This window comes from Oreochromis aureus, linkage group 14 (genome assembly GCF_013358895.1).
Source record: "Oreochromis aureus strain Israel breed Guangdong linkage group 14, ZZ_aureus, whole genome shotgun sequence".
Lineage (NCBI taxonomy): Eukaryota > Metazoa > Chordata > Actinopteri > Cichliformes > Cichlidae > Oreochromis > Oreochromis aureus.
Window position 1 is genome coordinate 23,130,529 of NC_052955.1, and position 23,986 is coordinate 23,154,514.

Here is a 23,986-nt window from a genome sequence, read left to right on the forward strand (position 1 = left end):
ATAACTCACACTACAGTTATGGACTCACTAATTGCTGAAACCTGGAAATAGAAAACAATATGTTCCACACGTTTGTGAGAAAACACCCCCACATGCAGCACTCAATTAGGAATTCACATCCACACACTCCATGGACATGCACTCCTCTCTCTTCTCGCCTACACACCCATACAGTGCAAGCACAGCACAAGAAACCAGGAAGTGCATGCCTCATTGCTCACATTGCGACACTCACACACACAGCTACGTGGGTAAGCACACACTTGTGTGTTCATGCACACACCGAGAGATGTTGAGCTCATTAAGAGATTCTCAGAGGGCAGCCAAGAAAGACAGGCTACTGTGGGAACCTGGAGGAATCTGCCACTCTGACCTGAACAGGCACATTTATTATGTCCAGGAAATAAAAGAACAGAAGACGACAATATGTTGCTTTATTCTGATGAGGGACCATTCACCACTGATAGGTACTCCCACATTGATTTGAAGATTTTTTTTTCACTTTTTTTGATACTTTATCCTAGAATTGATGATTTTAGTGTCAAATACTAACCCCAGGCTTTTTGCCAGGCTTTGGCAAAGTTCTGATGGCTTTGGTCATGACTGGCTAATTTTATGACACTTATAAGAAAGCATGCATTACAGAAAAATAAAGAAACATCTACAAGCAGTTTTTCAACATTATCCACTTCTGTATGCACAGTGTATTTCACACTCATACAAATGTAAACTTAATTCTGTTAAAGCAGGTTGATTGTTTCAGCTAGCTCAAAATACTGTTTCTGCAAAGTGCTGTTGTTGTTGTGTCACCTGGACTGTCCAACCTATAACTAGCTTCACTTTTTACAGTTTGACTTGTACAAGTTAATGAGTAAAGGTTGCTTCAGTTTTCATGTCATGGCTCCCAGGGGGATCTGTACACACATACCCAAGTTGCCCTCATGCTAGCACACACACACACACACACACTAAAACACTGGGCACATCTCCATCTGCTAAAACATAATCCCCCTTCATCTGATACTAAGTCAAAAGATGGAAGGATGAGGAGGTAAACAGAGGATGAGACAGGGAGACAGAACAAAGCAGAGAAAAGCTAAAGATAACAATCCTCTTCGCCCTATTTCCCTTTGACCTCTGGCTATTAATCCGACGCAATGTGTCTGAAGAGATTTTGACATTTTGAGGCAAATAGTTAGTTTAGGTTTGTTAATTTGAACATTTTAACACGCAGACTTGAAGTTTTAATCACCAGTTTTTAGTCACTTTTAAGCTTTATAACAAAGCTTTGACTGTTTATGCAAGCTTGCATGCAACTTAAACGTAAGAGAATCATGCATTAATACAAGCACCTAAAAAGATGCAATTGCAATCAACAAAGATGGCAATAGTTTCATGGAGGCACTCAGCCACTAATAGAGACAGTTTCTAAGTTTCTTTCCTTCCTTTGATTGTCTCTGGACTCCTTTCAGGAAAATACAGCCCAGAGTGAGAACAGATACACCTTTTTGTGTGTCCGGTCTTGATGAAATCATGAAGACTGCCACATTTCGAGACTTAATGATGAATACATGCAAAACCTAAACACCTATCTGAACTGAGCAAACTCCAGTTCAAGTTACTCTCTATTTTTTCGCCTTGTAAAAAAGCACCGTCTGACCTCATTTGGATCACCTCTGACCTCATTACTATTGGTGATCATTCTCAGATGTAACACAGACTCTCTTTGGACTACTTTTTATGGCTTCTTTGTTTTCTTTTTGCCCTTTTCATCCTTTTTTGAATTTCCATTCCATCCCTTCTTTCACTTTTTATGTTATATCATGATAAACCAGGAGCTGACCCTAAACACTAAGCTAAGGAAGTCTGTTATTTATATGAGTATGAGTCTAGTCAGACAGCAAACACATAAAGACTTGCATTCTTTCTTAACCTCTCTCTTATATACACATGCATGCAGAGTCACAAAAACAAGCATTCATGGTTATATTATGAAGACCACACCAATTCTCAGAAACCCTAGCCTAATTGGCCCAAACCAGAAACTGTGGGTGTGTGTCTGAAAGAGAAAGAAGTGGATTGTAGTTACAGAGTTTCCCCATTTGACTACTTTCTTGGTATGACTGTGCAGGATTACCAGAGATGGATAGTTGAAAACAGCATCGTCATTACACCACAGTGGGTGTAGTATTAGAGCACACAGCTGATACACAGACATAACTCCCCAACTCCCCCAGCCCACATGCTGAAGTGCCCTTGGACAAGATGATGAACCTTATATTCCTCCCGATGCGTTGATCTGTGCAGTTCCTCCATTCTGACAGCAATCACAATCATCTACCCACATTCACAAAGAACTGCAACAGACATTTAGCACCCGCATGACCCCATTATATACATCAAGCCAAGTCAATCTGGGATTACATGAAGAGACAGAAGTGCAGCCTTAATCTACAGAGGAACTGTGGGAGAAGTCTACCCTTAAAAATATTTTGGTTCGCATGTGATTTTGTTTTTGAAAATGTTTATTTAACAGAAAATTAATAAGAGAGAAATGTTTTAAATGATAAACTTAAAAATAGAGACTCTAACATGCAAATATTACTAACTATAGTATTCCTAAATATATCTAAAAATTTCAGAAGGCTAATAGTGGCTCACCTCTCTTGGACCAGTAACAAAACAGTGGCATTCACTGGGTTATAATCATTCATTCATAAGTCATTCATTCCTGAGCCCAGTTTTATTTTGCTACCACTTGATTAGGTACAAGGTGAGATTAGCATGAAGGTGCTAAGGACATCCTGGTAAACCAAGGGTGAAATCAACATACACTGTGGACCATCAAGATCACCCTTGAGCTAAAACCATTGTTTGGAATATTCAGACTTTAAGACCGAAGTGTTGCTTCACCAGGCTCAGAACTATGCAGAGCTTTGCTCAAAGTAGCCTCCAAAGTTTCAACAGGCCTGTCAGTGCTTAAGATTAAATCAACAGATTAAGAGGATAGCCCACTGCACCCATAAACAAAGACACACAAGAGACATTAGTTCTACAGCACATCCATGCAATGCGCGGTTGCTTTAGCAAAAAACAAAACACAAGTTTACTTAGGCTGACACTTAACACAGGCATGACACATACAAATGAAAAGACAATACCTGCTACTGTAACTGCATTTTAATGTATGTTTGTAGTCTAGATAGAAACTAATGACACAGATTATCATTATTTTAAAATTCATGGTAATTCAGTTGTGTCAGCATGGCTAGTTGGCCTCAGCTGTCTATGTTTTTACATATGAGCAACTTATGTTCATTTAAGATCCAAATATTGCTACCCTGTTATTAAATTCTTGGCAGGTTAAAGTTTTAATGCCATAAGAAGATTTCATGTGTGTGTGTGCATGTGTGCGTGTCCATACACATGGTGTATGAAAACCACCGATCTCCACGTATACAGTACTTACAAATTCACTCCCGTGGTGCATATGCCTTTGAAGCTCAGCGGGGTAGTCTAATAGCTTTTAATTTTAATTAAATTTCTCTCCCTATTAATAACCTATATAATTCCCTAAGTGGTTCCAAGTTTTAGAGGTGCTGCATTAGTCATTAGCCAATTGCTCAGTAATGGGTAGGCTTTCTGCTGACTTAGCAGAAACCTGAAGTTGGCAAGTTCATCTTATAAAGTCTAAATAACTCTGATGATTTTTTGTGACTATGCACATGAACATGGGGCAAAAGAAATGAAAGCAAACAAGTCACTAACAGTATTTGTGTGACCAGGGAAAAAGTGATAAAAACAACAGTGAGTGGGAATTAGTCAAGTCAGAAACACTCATGTGATATTTTACGGTGGTGGTTAGATCACTGTTAGGGAGTGATTCCAAACAGTTCATTTCCAGATTTATCACATGTGCTGTGTTATCTTAGATGGGTTGCAACACCTCATTTTGAATTACAGAAAATATATGACATTAACGTTGCTCAGGCAGAGCAAAGTGATGTTGTCACTGCCAAGTGATGAAACGTTTCTCAGACTGAAAAACACAACATCCAGATGTGAAGGTCCGACTTTCCTTACCCAGATGATTAAGCGCGCATTGCACAATGCTGTCATTTGCTGTGACTGTTTAGTTAAAACTTGTGTAATAGATCTCATCACCTGGATTTACTTGTATCTCATATTTCGTCAGCATGATTCAACAATTAAGACCTGAGGCAAGTAAATTTCCCAGTAAGTCCTGGACAAGTTCATGACACGTTTCCTTTCATGTAACTGGTGACACCCCCCATTTCCTCTGGATTTCCTAAAAAACAAATCCACTTTCGCGTTTGCTCATTTCCTCATTCCATTTTGCAAAGTGTGTTTTAACAATCAAGTACTTAATTACAATAATCACAATGCAAAAGATATATAAATAGAAAGAATAGACAGGAAGAAAACTTTAAATACATTTTATCGACGTTTCTTTGGAAAGGCTTTCTTTCTTTCTTTTTCTTTTTTTAAATTATCCTGTATAACCTTACACCCAAGCATCTCACCCGCACACCCACAGTAAGCTGGACGCTCACAGACGGTGCGCACGCGCCGCTCATTTGGCAAAGTTTGACGCCCCAACTTTCATAGTGCAGATGCATTAGAAACTGGAAAACTATGCGGGATATTTCTCAGTGGCAGAATAGATTTTTTTTTTTTAGTTGTTCCACAGAGATAAGAAGTCCGGCGCCTACAGTCTCCAGTCTGACCGTGAGCGTGGCTATATTACCCTCCACCTGCGCTGAGCTGTTTCAGAGTTTTGCACTTGGTACGACTGTGCGCGCATAACTTTTTAAAGAAAGCAAAGACTTCCATATTTTTTGGCACTTTGGAGCAAGACGGGACACAGAGTGCGCCAGACTTCAAGCGTTGGAATCAACAAGTGATTCCAATTTAGGGGTAAAGGAGAGAGCTACTCAAAGCTTGGAAACGTTAATGGAAAGCTTTAGATAACTTTTGAAGTACATCATTTTTCGCTTAAGCCACTAGAAGGTGAAGAGGACATTTACTCATTTTTACCGCTGTCGTTTTTTTTTTAACCTAGCATCATTCTCAGCACCATGAGAGGACCGGTGTTTTTCCACATGTGGACGGTTCTAATTTTGGGAACTTTAACAGGGGTCGTGAGGGCTCAGGTCTCTACGGCCAAAGTGATGAGGGGCAACAACAGAAGAGACGGTGAGATCACTTTTTTTTTTAACCCTTCTTTAGCTTTAATATCGATGTAGCTGTAATAACATGTTTTGTGGTGCACAGTGTGTACGTGGATGTGCGTGCAAACGACTGACTCGGTGGTGAAAGTTAAGTGATCTAAAAATAAGCGGTGGAGAAACAGGAAGAGCAAAATTTCGTTGAATAACAAACTGGTCCATTTTTTTTTCCTGATTTTGAAAATAAAATAAAGAACTGGCATCACTTCGTCCCACTGGGTGTTAAAAACCTTTGTAGCATAATTATCATGCATCTCTAAATAATTTAAGATGAGGTCTTCAGATTCTCCGAGTCTCGTGGCTGTATAAGTTTCTGGATGTGTGCCATGCTTACTTTGCGCTCGTGCCTGAGGGCAAAGTCATGGTGAAGTAGCGCTGAGTTCGCACGCGCGCGCACACCCAAACAGCTGCAGCGTTGCTTTTGGCTGGAAAGCATGAAAATACCTCTGTATTAGGTTCTGACCTGGATAGCTGCCCCTGAGGCCTGTTTGACCAAACTCTCTCCTGTGTGGGTGTAGAAAACACAAGGTTGCATGGGGAGCTCAGCCATGAATGAAAGTCTGACACAACAAAACACATCTTAGATACAGCTTAAACTATCTTGAATTTATTATTATTAGTTTTTTTTTTTCATCATTTGTCATTTGAATCATCTCAACCAAACTTGTCAACAAATCAGTCAGTATCTGAGTTTTATCATTTTAATCCAAGGACGTTTCATTGTACCCCGTTAGATAAATGCATTTATTTACTGCGAACATCACAATAGCCATTGCAGTGCTGTAGCAGCGTTATGAAGACAAGCAGATGGAATAGAAAAGCGGTGAGTGACGGAAGAAATGGTACAGATTAAAAGTTGGTGCTTTAAAAAGACAGCAGCTGCATCAGATCTGTTTGGGCGAGGTTCAAAATAGCAGCAGGATGAAAAGTGTTTGTTCCCTCACAGAATAGGAAAAGAAACGCTATTAGCTGCAAAGATCAGAAGAAGGCAGTGTTAACACTAGAGTAAGTTTTCACAATACTGTTGAAATCTGAGTTTTTAATACGTGTTCCAACTTTTGTTTTTCTTTTTTCAGCTCTGTATCATAGCTCTGTAGAAAATCTCCCTTGGTGGTTGCTATTGTTGCTATTGTTTTCATGTTTCATGTTATTGAAGTCTGTCTCAGACTGCAATTGTAAACACAGTTGTTCTACTCTTTTAGTATTCCAGACACTCTGATACCAAAGTCAGTATTTAATAATAATCTTTGACCTTCATGACCTCTAATAATATATTTACAGTTGTTTTCTAACAAGCATTTATAACAGCTGATAAATGAAAATAAATGAAAATAAAAAATATAAAGAAACAAGGGAAACACCCTTCAAACGTACTATCAGTGTCAGCGTATTTGTTGAAACACCACAAACACAAGAACGAGCTGATATGAGTTAGGTAGAGCCTTGTGGTGACATTAAAACAAGATTATTTTTAAAATGCACTGTCATATTATCTCTGTAAGAACATATGAATAAATTCACATACAAAATGTTAGGGAAATCCTTTACATCTGTTGAAAAGTAAAACAACATCGTCCAATATATTGGATTTTTAAGTCACAAATGACTGGTATCAATATCAGTCTTAAAGACGGTTCTAATTTAGAGTTATCAGTCGAACTCTAGACACCATTGTACATTATACTGTTATCTATGCTCTTGTCCTTCTTGAAATTCTTTGACAATAACATAGCTAACCACTGAATGGTCTTGGGGAACTTTTGAGCTTTAATCCTTGTCCAGGGAGGTTTGCTGCAATACCTCAAGTTTAAAACACAGAAATTATGCTACCAGCATGTCATGAAAATTGTTTACAACGAAAGATTTTTCTTTTCTATCTCAACTTTTGAGACACCTCACTTATATCTGCTTTAAAATAGGTTAATCAAGCAAATCCAGTGCTGCTTTAGAGTTCCCTATTTACTTTTTGCAACAGCTTTGTATTGTTGCAACTATTAAATGAACAAAGTCAGGATAAAAAGTTTGAAGCTTAAAAATCATTTCCACAAGTCAACACATACAACACATGCATGCAAGATTATTCATAAACTGCTAAATTGTTTTTTTCTCCCACAAACTGGTTTTACTCTAACATTTAAAAAAAGCTGTTATACTGGAGTCTCACTGTTTCCCATGTATTGTAATCCAAACTCCTTCGTCACTAAAACAACAGTGTCTTATCAGTCTAACTTTTTTTACACACTCACACGCAATGAGATGAGGTCAGCCATTTGATAAGAGAGCCCCTTGACACAGTTGTCAAACCATCTATATTTTCTAATAATACCAAATCAGACTGATAAGATCAAAGTGTAGTCAAGTCATGTGGAACCGAAGCTGCTGTTCAGTCAGCCTGATTGCAAGATGCTTAGATTCAACAGCTCTTTAATCCATTGCAGAGTCTTAAAATAATACACTGCTACGAAGTTATCTTTACTTGTGTGTTTGTGTCTAGTTTTTGCCAAAACAGCCAGCTTATGTGGAATATGAGAGCTTAATTCTGTTATTTGATTGACTGTAGCTGATTAGAGTTGTTTCCAACCTAAAGCTGATAGGGCCTCCACAGCTTTCTTTCATCCATTAACCATTGTGAATGTGCTCATATGTGTGTATTTGTGTGCAAATGTTCTGACAGAATGTCTTAGCTCATTTCAAGGAATTCCCCCCAAGGTTTTTCTTTTTCCTCCCGTGTTTGTTCAGCATTTTTCTCATTCTTTTTGCCTGCTATTGAAGTGAGTCTACGTGTGCTTTAAAGGGGTTTGGGTGGTGTGGAGATGGGGGGGTAAGCCAGGGAGACGGCGTCTTTTTGCAGAGAAGGAAACACAAAAACACACATGTAAACACATACAACAAAGTAAACACTATTTGGCCTTTCTGCTCAGAGCAATTTGTCATCTCCACTGAAAAGACCAGATGACCCAAATACGATAAAAACTAATACACAAGCACAAACATATACACATGCTAGGCCACTAGCATCGAAAACATCACAAAATATCACAGATGTTCAACTATTTCCCATACTGCTTATATTCTGTGAACTGCTCTCATATTGCTCAAGATATTTATTATTATAATAACAATTTACAACAACTTGTTAATATGCAGGACTAATAATACAGCGAAATATTGAGCAACTGATGGTAAAGGTGACTCTGAAGGTGCTCTGCACTGGTTTTTAACAGAGGTATAACTTAATACTCTCAGAGTGAACTCAGTATTCATCTCAGAGAAATGATATCCTTAGGTATTGAGAATGCAGTAGATGCATGCAAAAGCCCATTCTACATCACATAGAATTGCACACCATAGAATGGCATAGATTCAACAATGTATTGGAAACATCCATCAGAGATTTTAGTCAATGTTGACGTGACAGCATCAGACGATTTGTTGGCTGCACATCCGTGATGATACTCTCCTGTTCCACCACATCCCAAAGGCACTTTTCCTCCCCATTTTGATTTTAACTTCAGCAGCACCGCCTAAATCATGTGTACATGGCGTTAGTGTGTGTGTGTGTGTATACATATGTTGTGTATATGTGGAAAAACAGAAAAAATGAGAGGGACATTTGGTGAAATGTTAATCTATCTAACGCACCATCAACAATCCTTGTGAGACTCCTCATATCATAGCCTAAAATTTATTTTCCGTGTAAAATAAAACTGCTGACATCAGCTGTAATGAAAATGTCAGAATGGTAATTTTAAGTTATTTATTCCATATATATTATATTAAGATTTCACCTTGTAATATTAAATTTTATTGGTGCAGCCGGGCTAATCTAAATTTACACAGGTGTGTTTAGCTACTTAGCATACTGAGGTCTAAGGCAGACAATATGTGACTTTGAGAGAATGCGGTAAAGTGAAATTCTCTAGCGATATAAGAGCACTGATATCTTCTTTTGAACTGTTTGCTTCAGGATTAAAGTTACGCAAAACTAATACACACACTTAGAAGCTTAATATGATAGCATGTTACATATTCAGGGGGCTTGTATTATACTGCATTTGTACACTCTTGTCCCTTTTGCAGATGCTTGTGTGTAATCCTCAAAGGAGACAAAAGGGGCCTGGAAAGCACAGGCAGAGGCTATGATGGACACTTTTCCTTGTTTTTAACAGTCACTTTGTATGTTATATATGCAGCCAATTGAAAGACTAACAACAACAGAAGTGTGAGTTGCCCACAGATTGGTTGTTTGTAACACTGCCCCCTGGTGACACTAAACAGTTGTAACATGTGGATAATTTGCAAAGTTGTGCGTAGGCTCTGTGTAGGGCCAAAGCACAACTATGCTTGAGCCATTAGCACGAATGCTCACATGCACCACATACAGAGTTATACTTGGAGTATGAAAAATAGAGAGTAACCATAGTTGCAGTTAGTCTCAATGATAATCAGCTCTCTACTAACAACAGGTTAGACATACAAGTTTCTGTGTTTTTGTTATAAAACCGTCATTTAGTCATGGAGTGCAACTGGTCACTTTGCCAGACAGAGATTAGAAGTTACACATCTTGTATTGATGAGAATATTTTTTTATGAAGAGTCGTGGAGTATCCTTCTGAATCCTTCTGCTCTTTCTTCCAATAATTCTTATCTTTGCCGTCCACTCAGTGCCGTCTTATCAGTCTGTGCCTCGCTACATATCACTTCATCTCTGCAGATCCTCCTCTTTCAATCTCTCTCTTTGTCATGTCTGTCTCTATCCCTCAGCCTTCACCCATCTGTTTCAGCTGTTTTTAATCAAAAGCTATTTCACCCCTTTGGCTCTGTGGGCAAATACAATGCGACAAACAGTGTCACAGACAGGCACACCGGCATACTAAGACAAAACAGAGACACCTGCACAAGGATAACACATTTAGTCAAATGTATTCTATCAGAGACTGTGGATGCACCTGATAGACCTTTATTTACCTTTGTATACTGAAAAAAGGGCACAGATTATGAGAAAAAAGAAAAGAGCCACAAGCTGCATAGATATTGGTATGGATAATGTCCTGACAAAAATATGTTTGCATTATCAGGAACTGTGATGTCCTGCGGGCCCTCGGTGTGTCTGAGTGATCAGTGTGGCCAGGGACACACAGCACAGACACACAGAGGCACAATCACACCCCCATCAAAACAGTCTTGTGGATTGGTGCAGCGCTGGACTTGTAATACACTCGTGGAAACCCTGTGAAGAATAGTTCAAAGTAGAGATTCATGTTTGACTAAACAATTTCACCTCTGTATCCGTTGGTAGATGTCTTGGAGCTTTTCCAAATGTTCACATTCTTATGGAACTGTGTATTCCATTTTCCATTTCCTAGACCACTTTCGGCTTCTTTTTACTCGTGTTGCCTTAAAAGTTGAGATGCAAAGTTTGTACATACTTGACCTTCTTAAGCATCACCTGTGAAAATATATCCTCTCTCGTGTTCATTTACTAGCTAATGTGGAACTTTACATTAAAATCTTCTCAAATCAAAATCATGTCTAAAAAAGCTATTTGGCAATTAGACTCAGATAAGGAATAGGATAGGAAGTAGGACAGGAGTGTAGATGCTGGTGGTAGTGAAGATGAAGATAGAGATGTGGATGATTTCCCTTGTTGAATTTAGACATATGCTTCATCAGGATAATGATGGAACCAAAATACAGGGATTCTGTTTTGTGTGTTATATCACATTATCACTCTGTGAAGCAGTTCATCAATAATGTTTCTGGAGAGGAAGCCAATACGATATCTTGTTGTACAATAGGCTTTGTTGTGCCTAATGCCATGAACCTGGTCACACCGACTTGTGATATCATACAAGCCTGGTTGAACTGAATAATGACAGGATGTAAATGGGTTCCAAATGTTTTGCTAGGACTATATTAAACACAGGGGTGACAGCAGGGAGGATTATGACTGAGGTTATTTGGAATTCATGATTCACATTTAGGACACCCAACATGAAGCTACTCCCCACCCGCCCACCCAGGCTGAATCAAACACAATTACAGGATCTCCCTTTCAAGGGAATCCCCCAATAAACACTTTTCATCATGCACATACACACACACACACACACACACACATGCATGCTTTGCCACACACTTTGCATGAGCCAAAGTTACCCCACCTCTAAATGTTTGGCAGACGGTCTTTTCCTCCCCTGCATAGAAAAAAAAATAGGGCGGCGACCACTTGGACAGTGTAGTGGGAGAGGAGTGTGTGCTGTTTGTGTGGCGAGAGAGAGAGAGAGGGAGAGAGAGAGGCAAAGGGTGAAATGATGGCTTGGAAATTGAGTGGGTCTAGGTGTGGAGCCATGTATGATATGGTGCTCATATTTTAGTAGGAGGAAGCGAGGGCGGTGGGAGAGAAGTGGTAGTTTTAAAGGAAGCTTAGAGGGCACAGAGGAGGAGAACGGGGAAAAGGTGTGTAGAGAGAGATATGCCAAGTTAAAAGACCTGTCCCTCTACTTTTCTGCCTTGTCAGCTTCCAAAGATATATAGTGAAACCAATTGCAAGCCAAATGGACAGAGAAGATGAAGGTAAGCAGAACTGATAGAGAAGGGAAAGATAAGCTATTTCTGACGAGGGAGGGGGCCAAGATCAAGAACAGTGCCAAACATCAGCAGATTATCTGATATCTCAGTATTTGATTAAAACTTACATGATGCAAGATGCAAAAAATGTTTTTTTCCTTTCACCTCTTCCCTAAAATACTAATTTCTAAACAAGAACAATGAATTCCCCAATATTATCCAAAGTTTACAGGAGTTTACAGAAAGAAAAGAGGCAATGACAGGATCTGATGCGCCCCATTAACCACAGCGATGTGAGAATCCAAGAACTGTAAATTCATGATTTAAAGGAAAATTAACCGTGACCATATCGTCTTACAGAAATGTGATTATACTGTAACAATTTAGAAAAACACGATCACATTTATCTTTATCTTTCTTGCACATGAACATATTACAGTCTTTGGGAAACCCCTGTACACAGTTGCAAACATTTTCTCAAAGGTTGCATACAAAGGAAGATAAGTTGTGTTCTTACTAGTAAAAAATGCTCTGGATGGTTTAAGTGAGAGTGCTAGATGCATGGGAATTACCAAAATAATGACTATACATAATTTACATTATTATCATTTGGCAGTGTTGGGTGTAACACATTACAATGCATTACTGTACTAAATTCAGTAGTTACATTACAGTTACAACTATGTTATTACTTGCTTTACAAACGTGCTTCAGTTATCTACATGTGGGGCAGATAGAAAAAAAAAAACCCATAAAATTATGTGTCAGTGCATTTCAAGTCATTTTACGAGGTAACGAGAATAACGTAATGTAACGGGTAGTGTAACAAATTAAAAATCAAGTAACATACCGCATTACTATTATGAAAAGTAACAATTAATGTGTAATAGATTACTATTTTGAGTAACAACACTTCCATTTATATATATACATTGTGATGCATTTGACTGTATTACACTAAAGAGTTTTCCTTGTCTTATCCCCCCATAAGATGGGTGATATATGTATGAGGGACAACAGTTGACATATTTACTGTTTCTCAAAAGTGGGATAATTCAAAAGTACTGTGGTAGAAAATTTTATAATACTTTCTAGTCTATACTGTGTATAGACTTTGATTACTTAAGCTTCCCATAACTGGCAACTATGGCACTTGTTAATGCACGCTTGTTATGAGTTGTGCAGAATCATTTATCTCTGTTGATGTGCATTGTCTTCCTTAGCTGTAATAACTGAATTTACAAGCCAGCAATGCACTTTTGAAAATGAGCTGAGTTGGGGACTCGGTAGAGGAGAATTAGAGAGCGTGCTAGAGAGCGAGGTAGAGAGAAAGGGAGACAGATGTTTAGTCCTTGTAGAGTGTCAGTCTTGGCAGCTGAGCCATCGGACTGCCAAATAGCAGGGTGCAAATAACAGAGGAGGGAAAGAGCATGGAGGTGGAAGGTGCACAGAAACAGAAAGCAGTTGGACTTTTGGGTGAAACAGAAGAACAGATTAAATTAAAAAGACAGAGAAGATAACGAAGGTTGAATAAGATAAAGTGAAGGTAGCTAAACAAGGAAGGAGGGAAGCTAAACAAGTAGAAATGTATAACTGTATAGGAGGTAAGAGGTTGACTGGGGTAAAACAAAGAGGAAAGGCTCAAAAAAGGGTGGAGAGAGATGCTGCATTCTGCCAGTGTATTACAAAAACAGCTGACAAGCAGATGAAAGAGAGAGCTTGTGAAAGTAAGAGGGATAACTTCAGACAACAGAAACCGAGTGATGGATATGGAGAGAGACTGTAGAGGTGTGAAAAGAGTGATATAGAGTGCATGGCATCAAAAAGGAGAAGTATGAGTGGGAGAGGGTTGTGCTGAATAAGCAGTGAATGTGAGATAAACAAGAGATTGAGGGATAAGAAGAGGATAGGAGGAGACAAAAATTTGGAGAGAGAGGAGGGAGGGAGTCTCTGAACAAAGATTCGCAGTACCCCCTCAACCTCAGAGAAACGCAGATGAATAAGAATGAAGAATATTAATAGGGAGAAAACATAGTGTGAAGAAATGGGAGTGTGTACTTTGAAGGTAGTAGATTAGTTGGATAGTGAGCTGCTCTCATGGCGTTGAGTCTGCCCCAGTCCTTCACAAACAAAGCTGATGTGAGTCAACAGTTAATGCATGAGAAAACTTCTCATCTGTTTGTATGAGTGTGATAAAGATACAAGAGAGGAGGACTGCATCTGTGTAGGTACGAGTCCAATAACACCTACTGGGCTCTAAGAGTTTTATTTATTGATCTAGATTTACATCCCTTCATTTTCCCTAAAACTACTCACCTGTAAAACAGCATTTAATCTCAAATGTAGTCTATAACATGAGGAAAAATGAAGTCTACATGTTCAAAGCTTACAGAGTGATAAAGTAACGCGTGGAACAAAGTATTAAACGCAGTAAAATGAATAAATAAAAACATAAAACGCCTACTTAAGGCGCCTGACTTCCACGACCTGTCAGAACAGCTTCTACTTCCTATTTACACAAACAAATGAACTCTAATTAACAACGCCACTGTAGTTGTACTTGCAGCAGGTGTGTTAATTACATCGATGTCCCTTGGTGCAAGGTGGTACTTTGAAACATGCTCTCTGAGGGGATTGAGAGTGAAATTAAAAGAGTCTGTCTTGCAGCTATTTGGCAGTCATTTGGACTTGAGTTGGAAAGCTGCTGATCTATATCACGCTGCATAAAACCAAAAGATGACAACATCCTCAGTTTGGCACAAAAATACCTGAAAACGAGTGAAAACGTTTTCCTGCTGAGCTGCTGTGAAGCAAACTTTGACCTTGCTATCTCAGACCTCTCTCCTTATGGCTCTGTAGGGTTTAATGATTGTATTTTAGGTACTATAAAGTGTACGTTTTTAGCATGAATGCATAAATGAATAACTTCATGAGAATGCATCTTAAAAACGGCTGAGTTATTTCCAAATCAAAGACTAAAGCTATTGCACTATAACTAAGAAAGTGAACATTTTAAAATGGTGAGTTATGTAGAATGGTTTCATGAAGTACATAAATTGTACTGTAGTGCATACTATCCATTAGAGATTTCACAGTAGCAGAAATGTAATAGTCAATACCAATATCAGTAGAATTGCACAACATTCACATTCAATTTATTTATTGACAGACTTTAGTGACAGACTTTAAAAATGTTAACATATTTGACACACACACACTGAAATGATAGGATGGTTATCAATTAGCTTGCTAACGTTTAGTGGTTTTGAATCAGGTGTTTCATTTTCTTCATAATACTTTTTTGTTCTCATAACTTTATCTTGTTTTCATGGAAAGACCTTCTTGTTGTTGAGTGTAACCAGTGGTTTGCACCTTGCTGTATTTATATTCAGCTGGGCAGTACACTATTTCTTTTCTTTTTTTAATCTGATAGGTTTATTTTTGGTTTTTAGGCCTAATAAAGGACTAATTGTTGCACTGACATGCCTCTGGACCTCATATTTAGAATTTCAGCAAAAAAAAGCTAAAAGCTACAAGTTCAACATTTGGAATGAACTCCAGATCTTCTATCTTCTTAGGTTGTGATGAAATAGTGAAAGAGCAGGACTCACCTGGCCGTCCAACTACTTGTCGGTCAGTCGGTCAATTACTTCTCAGAACTGGAAAAGTCTTTGTATATAAATGGCTGCAATTACTAAACGGCTAATGCAATACCTTTTTGATAAACCCAGTAAATTAAAGCTGAAAATCTGTGTTTCAATCACATCTTGGTTGTTTGATGTAAAACCCACTGTGGTGGCAACAGTACAAAAATAATGTGTTACTACCCTAAAGCTTTGTAAAGCCTATTTGCTACAATTTATCCACCTATTTCTCTTAAGGGCTGGGTTATCCTTGGGGAAAAATTATTCCCATCACTCCTCAATATCTGCTGTGCTGACCCCGAAGCATCCTGCAGTGGTTTAATGAGCTCAGCGCCTTGAGACCAATAATCAACTCAACATATCCTGTATTCTTAAAACAATCTGTGTCAACTTACCAAGTTACCTTTTTTCAGACTTGTGTTCATACAAATCTTTACAATCCAGTTTGCCAAAGACAAACAGTGGGCAGCAAAAAGGATTCATAAAGGGTGCTGTGCAAAAATGATGCAGAATTTAGCCTTCCAGTCATTAATCGTGTGTGAAGGATTGCTTATGGGTCGCGTTTGAGGGTGAAACCGAGGTGAAACACACTGGTGCAGGTAAATGGTGCTTAGATTATTTTCTCAAACTACACAAAGGTATAAAGTCTTTCAGATGTTTTAAATGCCTGCTGAAACTTTAAAGTGCAAGGTTCAGATCCTGAAAAATGGTATGATACCATTCATTCTCTCGCAACCAGGACTTGAATGAGGGGGAGAACATGACAAATGTCAGAAGTGACACTGCAGAAAGATGAGAGCAGGAGCTGCTCTCACCCCAGGAGATTCGTCCCTGCTGAAGGAAAGAGATAAACACCCTGTGTATTTATGTTTCGTGCTTTTTATATATGTGTGTGTTTGAGTGTGCGAAAGGGAAAGTGTGTTTGACAAATCCTCCAGTGCACTGTGAGAGCTATGTCTTTGTTACTCTGACAATGGCGCGCTGACACAAATGAAAAAGATTCCTTTTTTCCTCCTCTGTCAAACACTTTTATCCTTCCTTCCCCTACTGTCAGCGTTTCTGCCCCATATTCACTCTGTTCTGATTCTCAGTTTGTGTATCTCAGCATTCCTCACACTGTCTCCTACCCTCTACCCTCTACCCTTGTCTTCCCTCTTCTTCATTAGCTTTTCCTCTTCTGTTTTCATTTCATCATTAACTTTATGAATGTTGGTATCTGAGCAGCAGAGAGCGAAGAGAAGGGAGCCGCAAGAGTTGAGGGAGAGAAGCAGGGAATTATTAACGCAGAGAAATGGGGATAGGGGACCTGGATAGGAGTAAAGGGAGATGGCATTGTTAGAGGGCTATCAAAGAGGAAAATGAGAAAGAGTGGCAGAAAGATTAAGTTTAAAAAGAAAAGGAAAGAAGGAGAAACAAAGAAAGAAATGACAGGAGGATGGTGCTGTGTGCTACTGTGGAGCCTGCAGAAGGATAAGTGATCCCAGTGGTAGATAGAAGGTCAGATACTCACTGACAGTGAGACCACTGTTTAACCCTGCACTAAGACCACACACACACGTGCACACACGTACGGCTTGTGCTTGCGCGCATGCTTTCTACGACAAACACGAATGCACATTTGCAGACACACACAAGCTGATGTGAGGCGGACAGACTGAGAGCAGGATGGCTGTCAAAACATCAGCATCTGCTCAGGATCACACACAGCGCTCAGAGCAAACACACACACAAGCATACATCGAGCAAACAGCATCCAAGCCGCCCTTAGAGGGATCAAGTCTGATTTTTAATAAACTCGCACTACCCCAGCTGGGGCATAACAAACACACATACACACACAGACACACACGGGCAGATAGTGCCACAGCCCAGCACAATTTCCCCTCATTTCTTGTTCCATAAAGTAGAAGAGTTTTTTGGAACGGTGACGGAATTTCAAGATAAATATGCTTTTTTTGCAAATGAAATTCATTAGATGTCGATCATGTTGTATATAATGTTGTTTATAATACAGTACTGTATAAGGTGTGTTTAGATCAGTGCGCATCGTTATGCAGCTATCACTGTGAGTGTGTGTATGTATGTGGGCAAATCAGGGCTAATTGATTGTCCTCGTCAGCCCTGCTGTTCAGACTGCAGTAGCTGTCAGCAGGAGCCAACTGCTACTCTAACAAGCCTTACAAACACACACTTTTATATTCTCACAAGCGCACGCACATCAACTCTTAATGCAGAGACACACTGACTTGTGATGAATGCCGAGTCACAGGACATACAAGTCCATGCAGACAGACAGCTTAAGAGGTCTATAATAGACCAGTCCTAATATTTACCATTTGTATTTGTATGATGGATTTTATCTTAAGAAACAGTTTTGAGCTGTTTACCTTCTATTTGCCTTAAAGGACCAGTAACCAACAGTTCACCATGTTATTTGTAAAGGTACCTCATCAAACAAAGTGAGTACAATGGAATATAATGAAAATGGGAAATAACACTCTGTATCAAGACACACTCTCATATGGGGACGATATTGCTGACGAGGGCTTCGTAAATGCTCTGCATCAAGGAGTTAGAGGCTACGTCGGGACGAGCCCCTCTCATCCCTCATCCTTCCCTTCTCCCTGTCCCGCCCCTCCCTCAGAACCTCCTTAAAATCTGTTGTTACAACTTGAGCTGACTCTCCTCACCTACCTGCTTTCTCCTCTCACTTTCTCTCCAGCTTGCAGGCACAGATGCCTCTTGTGTCTCACTCAGTCATCCCCCTCCAACATTGTAGTTCTTCCCTCCATGTCCTCCTATCAGTCTTACTTTTAACATAATTACAAGGAAATTTTTGCTTCATCTTCCTTATTTAGCAAGATGGGAAAAGATGTCAGACACCACGCTGTGATTCCCTCTCCGTCCTTCACTTGGTGCCGCACTGTAATTGTGTATGTGCACCACACAGCATGTACAACACTGTGGCCAGAAAAGGATTTATTCATGTTATGCATAAGCCACAATCTGTATTCAGCTTAGATGTCGGAGAAAAAAACCTGCTACACTTCTATGTTCTTGTAAAGTAAATCTAAAAGTTATAAAAATGTTTTTGTCTTTAGTAATGCTGCACTTTTGTGTTTATTTGAATTGGATTTAATAAAGGAGGCAAATATAATTGAAGTTACTGACATAAATTGGGCTCTAATATGTGTAGTTAGTATGCCACGATGTATTGGTGAAGTGGTGGGAATGTGTTGACTATGAAACATGCGTTAATCTGCATTGATTATGCATTTGAGCCCCATCTCCCTAATTCGATTTCTGTGTTTATGTGAATATGTCATGCGCCTGTGCGTCTGCTTATGCGGGCTGCCTCTGCATTCATGCGTCGAGGCTGCCAGAGTCGTTCAACCACAGTGTCTCCGCTGACCTGTCCTCAGTGCTGATTCAGCGAGTTGTTCCCCCCACTGCATTATTCAGCGAGCTTAGCCAAGGTGTTAAACAGGAGCACATCACTGCAGAGGATGGGAGCATGCTAAGTGGACTGGCAGAAGGCGAGGAGAATGTAGAGATGTTAACTTAGTGCTATGGAGAGATTAGCTTATAGAAACAAGACTAAAGCTGTATCCTGTTTGGATTTACGGATGTTAAAAACCCTCGGCAAATCAGCTTGAGTATTTAATTCAGATTAATACATTATCCTTTTATGTAATGCATAAGTAATGTGGGAGATTGTCACAGTCAAAATAAGATTCTCTAAGGGACTTAAAAACAAGTAATGTTTCTTTAAACGCCCGAAACACTGGCTTGTCTTGATTTTAGTTTGGAAAAGCGTGGAAATTGTTTGTATGCAAATCAGGAGGAGCATGAAGACCGGAAATAACATTTTTCGCTGCTGATTTAATGCTACTCATTCAAGTTGTTTACAACTTAAAAGTGCTGTTCTCCAGTGCTGAACAATGAGGCAGTTTTCAGAAAAAGCCACTTGTAAGAGTGACCCAAAAGCAAATCAAAGCCAGTCCCATGACTCACTCGTTAAAATCCCATCTTAACAGTAGAAGTACAACAGTAGCAGCAATGACAAAGAAGCCATGTATTGAAGAAGTTATTCTTTTTCATCTAGTTTTTTAAATATAAGTAAGATTTAACATACACTTAGACTTTATTAATCCTACATAGCAGCACAAAGGTCAAAAAAGCAAATTAGAGATATATTAGAAAAATAAAAATAGAAAAATATATAAGAAGAGCAGTGCACAGATAAACTCATACATGCAGTAACATACATACACAGAGATTTTTTATGTGCATAAAGTGCAGTTAAAATGATACATGTATATTTTAGAAAGCATGTATTATACCATCTGACTGGAATGAAGTACTTATGATAGGGCCACCACAGTCTCATGCAGGAGGTGAGAAGTGTTGTCCATAATGGAAATTAGCTTGGCTGAGATCCTCCTCTCACCCACCTCCTCAGTTTAGGAGACTGGCCAGGACAGAGGTGGCCCTCTTTACCTGTCTACAAAGCCATTTCCTCCTTCTCTCTTTGCTGCCACCCCAGAGGAGCCTGTGTGATAAAAGGTCATAAAAGGTTCTCAGTAATGTCCTGGACATCGCAGCTGGGCCCTTCTTGTACAGAAATGGGTGTTTTATTTAGAGATTGTAAAGGTGAAATGCATTTTAGAATCCACTGATAAACAAAGGGTACAACAAAAAACACAAAACCTAACACATCCTAATAATTCATTTATTGTAGAAGAGTTTAAAATCAATTTTAGATAACGTGTTTAAAAGAATTACACAAAAACCTCATTGAAAATCGAATCCACAGGCAATCCTTTCACCTTTACATTGTGCCGCACGCCTGTTAATTAAAAAATCTTTGCTGGCAAATAACATGTTTATTCACCTGACCTGAGTGCATCTGGTAGAAATAAAATATAAAGTGTTTCACTCTTGATGGATGTGACTAACACTGTAGCAAAGCACTCCACAGCTGTGAGATCCCTCCACATTTTTCTTGTGATGTTTTGCGTACAGCGCTGGTTTCTGCTGCTTTAGAAAAAGTGCATTAGGGGCATGTTGGCCATTTTCCTGAAGCGATCGTTACTCTCCGTGTTTAGTGGACACATATCTTTGAACAAACAGTATGTGATTGCGTTGGTGATTTAACTGCATCTTTGTGAGCTGCAAGCATAAAACAATGGGCTGTACAGACTCACATTTACGGATGTGTGAGTTGATGTTCGATGATTCACCTTAGCAACAACCACCGCATTGTTTTTCTTGTCCTTCACTGATTATACTTTTTATGGCGTGTTTTTTTAGATGGTTGAATAAGTTGCCTTTGCAGTGCATGGTTCATGGTTAACATCACAAAGTATTTCCAAACAACTGATGATGATCCACTTTCAGGGACAAGCTTTTTGCCCTCTGCTTTGCCAGATGTTAGAGTTTTGCTTTAAGTCTGTCTCTTAATGTAGTTTTACTTGGCCAGGCTAGTCCAGGAAACCTAAAGCTACACAGAGAAGATGTGATCGGCACGGTGATTTAGGGAGTGATTTAGGGAGTGCTTGATTGGCTTTGTGTTCAATTGGCGGAGCACACATTTTCAGTATCACTCAGTCATGTTCCTTTTATTGTGGCAAGCCAAAATCATGATGGAGATTAAAATTTGATTAATTGTGCAGAAGGCATAAAAAACAACAAGTTCACTGTGAGACAGGTTGAACAGTTCACTGCCTATGTTTTAAAATTGATCTCACAGTTGGCTACAACAAAATATAAATGAAAAAAATTATTGTAAAAGCAGAACAGAAAAAGTTTATCATCCACGTCTGCCTCCTGATCACCAGACCTGAGGTCTCTCTCTCACCCACTGTTCCCACTGCTCTGCTTTAATCTGCAGCCCTCCTCACTTCTGCTCCTCAGGCCTGACACATGTCCATTGGGCTGCCCTGCTTCAGATTTCCTTTATTATTAGTTCATATTAGTTCTGCACACCCTGGACTCTCTGCTCAGTTCAACTACAGCTCCCCTGCTGCTCTGCACAGCCAGAAATGTGCACAGTTCCCCGTGTATCCAGTCACACACTCTGCACCTGCTCAATATCCCATCTACAACCCATTCAGCCCTGCAGTAATTATTCATCTTTATCTAACTGCAGTCCCCAATATATGTATCTATTAATTCTAACAAGCTAGCTCTGGCTCATGTTATAGCAGACCTTATATCCAAATGTGTAAACAATTCTTATTTTTTCTTGAGCACGGCATTTTACATTGATTTTTTATGGAGTCAAAAACATTATCAGTGGTTTTACAAAGACCATTTTAGAAAAAAGTCATGTAATATGAGGTGATGGGTTTTATTTTACACTAGAACTGGAGGGGTCAGTTTGACCCTGTCGGAAGGCAAAAAAACCAACTCCAACTACAGTCCCCTATTTATTTTTAATCAATCACATCCAGCTAGCTTTGACTAATGTTATAGCAGCCTTCATGTCAGCATGAATATGTGTAAACAATCGTGTTGCTTGGAAACGCCGCATCCTGCAGTAATGGTTTTAGATTCATTTCTAAGAGGTCAACATGACGTCCGCGGTGGTTCTTGGTAAAATCTGTCATAACTTTTTTTCTTCTGATTCCACACACCCCAAAATTCAGAATTTGGTTAGTAAGTCAGATTTAGTAAAAGTCACGAAATATTAGCTGGTAGAGTTTGATTTTAACAGAGTTACAAGGTTTTTAACAGTGTTAAAGGAGTTAAGATTATTTTAAAATCAGGGTCAAAATGACCAAGTTGGTGGTTCTAGTGTTAGGAGAAGAAACAAACAGGTTTTCAGCCTGGAAAAGGAAAAAAAAATCAGCTTAGGACTCCTTTCTCTTTAAGGTAAATTTAAAGGGTGATCTTCAGAGTTTAAGTATCAGTCAGGTGGGTACCCTCACTTATACAGGTCGCTGCCAAAACACCAAACTTTAGCCTTAAAATTGCCATCCACAGACTTAACATTATAATACTTAACATCCTTTATCATACATATCAATAAATATCATTAAGACATTTTAACATATTATCTTTTCAACTCAAACTTAATCCCTGATTTCCACTCACTCGGGCGCAAATCATTGAGAGCTGTTTGTCCCTTTGCTTTGTATCCATTAGACTAATTTGCCCTCATCAACAGGTGTTGAGTCATAGATGCCTGAGAGCCACTTGGAAAAGTTAAGTGGATGCTAATGCTAATCAAAGGCCTAAAAGGACCATTGAAACTCACTGGTGAAGATGTGAGGGCCAGCTAAAAAGCTCCAGTACCGAAGGAAATTTAAATGCGTTGTGAGTCATGGCTTTGCATTGATGTTTTGTCTTTGTTTATGCCTTTGAAATAGATGAAAAAAACAAGATAATGATGAATTTGCACAAATCTGTGCACATCACAACAAAGCAAGTGGAACACTTACACAAACATACACATAGGCTGATATATATACACACATAATAATACATTTTTTGCATATTTATGAGTCCAACTCAGATATGCTCTTTTGTGTAACTTATACAGTTTTCATGTGTTGAGATATCTTGGGGCTTCTCTTGTTGTTTTCGCTGCACAGTAGCCGTGGCCACTGCTCCATCTTTCCTTTTTTGTCCTGACCATCTTTTCCCCTTTTACTCTTGTTTTTCTCAACATCCCAGACTTTCCCAATTTTTCTCACACCCATTCCAGCCTTTTTCATCTCTACTCCATCTCTCTTATTGTTTTGCATCCCATATCTTTCTCTTCCCCACCCTACCGTCTTTCCCTGTGAGGATGTCCACAAAGAGTTTTCTAGCTCAGTTAACAATAATTTGGTCACATCTGTTTGTCTAACCTCATCTGTCTGTGTCACAGGGCACGCCTTTGCTTCAGCTTCAAAGGGCCATGAAACTCTTTCTCACACATATTCACACGTGCATATTCCCTGAAATGCGCGTGTGAAACAAAACTTCTAAATCCACCCTACAACTCACAAACTCTTTCTTATGCTCTGTTTCAAATGCTCATGCTGTCACCCTGAAAACATCCACCCACATAGACAGTCACAGTGGGTGTAACTGCTGCTGCGAGTGGAGAATGGAGAGAGGCGAACACCCTACAGTGTTTTGGAATTGCCCCCAGGCAGGGGGTTATAAGGATAAGTGCTCTGTCATGATAAGTTTGGTCATGATAAGCATTTTCACATGTGACAAAAAAAAATGGATAGATCTGATGCACACTGTAGTTTTACCTGTAGGAATCTGAAAAAAAGTGAGTGAGATCGTGATGTTTGCATGTGAAAAGTTAAATATGCGTTTAAATCAATGTATTTACAGCCCTGACACTGATATGACTCAGGCACCAAAAGCTTTGAAATACAAAGTTCTGCCTGATAATGTTGCCTGGCAACTAAGAGTTTTCTCAGCAAATGTTGCAAAAGTCAAACGTTAGTGTGTTACACACATTTATAGTCCAGACGAAGTATTTGCCTCACTTTTTACCTAAAAAGAATCAAAATGAAA

General features: G+C 39.2%; 1 protein-coding gene across 2 annotated transcripts in view; it reads left to right on the forward strand.

Moving 5' to 3' along the window:
* Positions 1-4,579: 4,579 nt before the first annotated feature.
* pdgfd (platelet derived growth factor d) overlaps positions 4,580-23,986 on the forward strand; it is a 52,933-nt gene continuing 33,526 nt past the window's right edge. The window contains exons 1-2 of one of the 2 annotated variants that reach the window (XM_039598336.1): positions 4,580-4,938; positions 5,084-5,217. In XM_039598336.1, coding sequence (XP_039454270.1) covers positions 5,100-5,217 — 118 coding nt within the window. In that variant the 5' untranslated portion in view covers positions 4,580-4,938; positions 5,084-5,099. Of the gene's footprint in view, positions 5,218-23,986 lie in introns of both variants that reach the window. The other variant, XM_031743262.2, reaches the window with a different exon arrangement.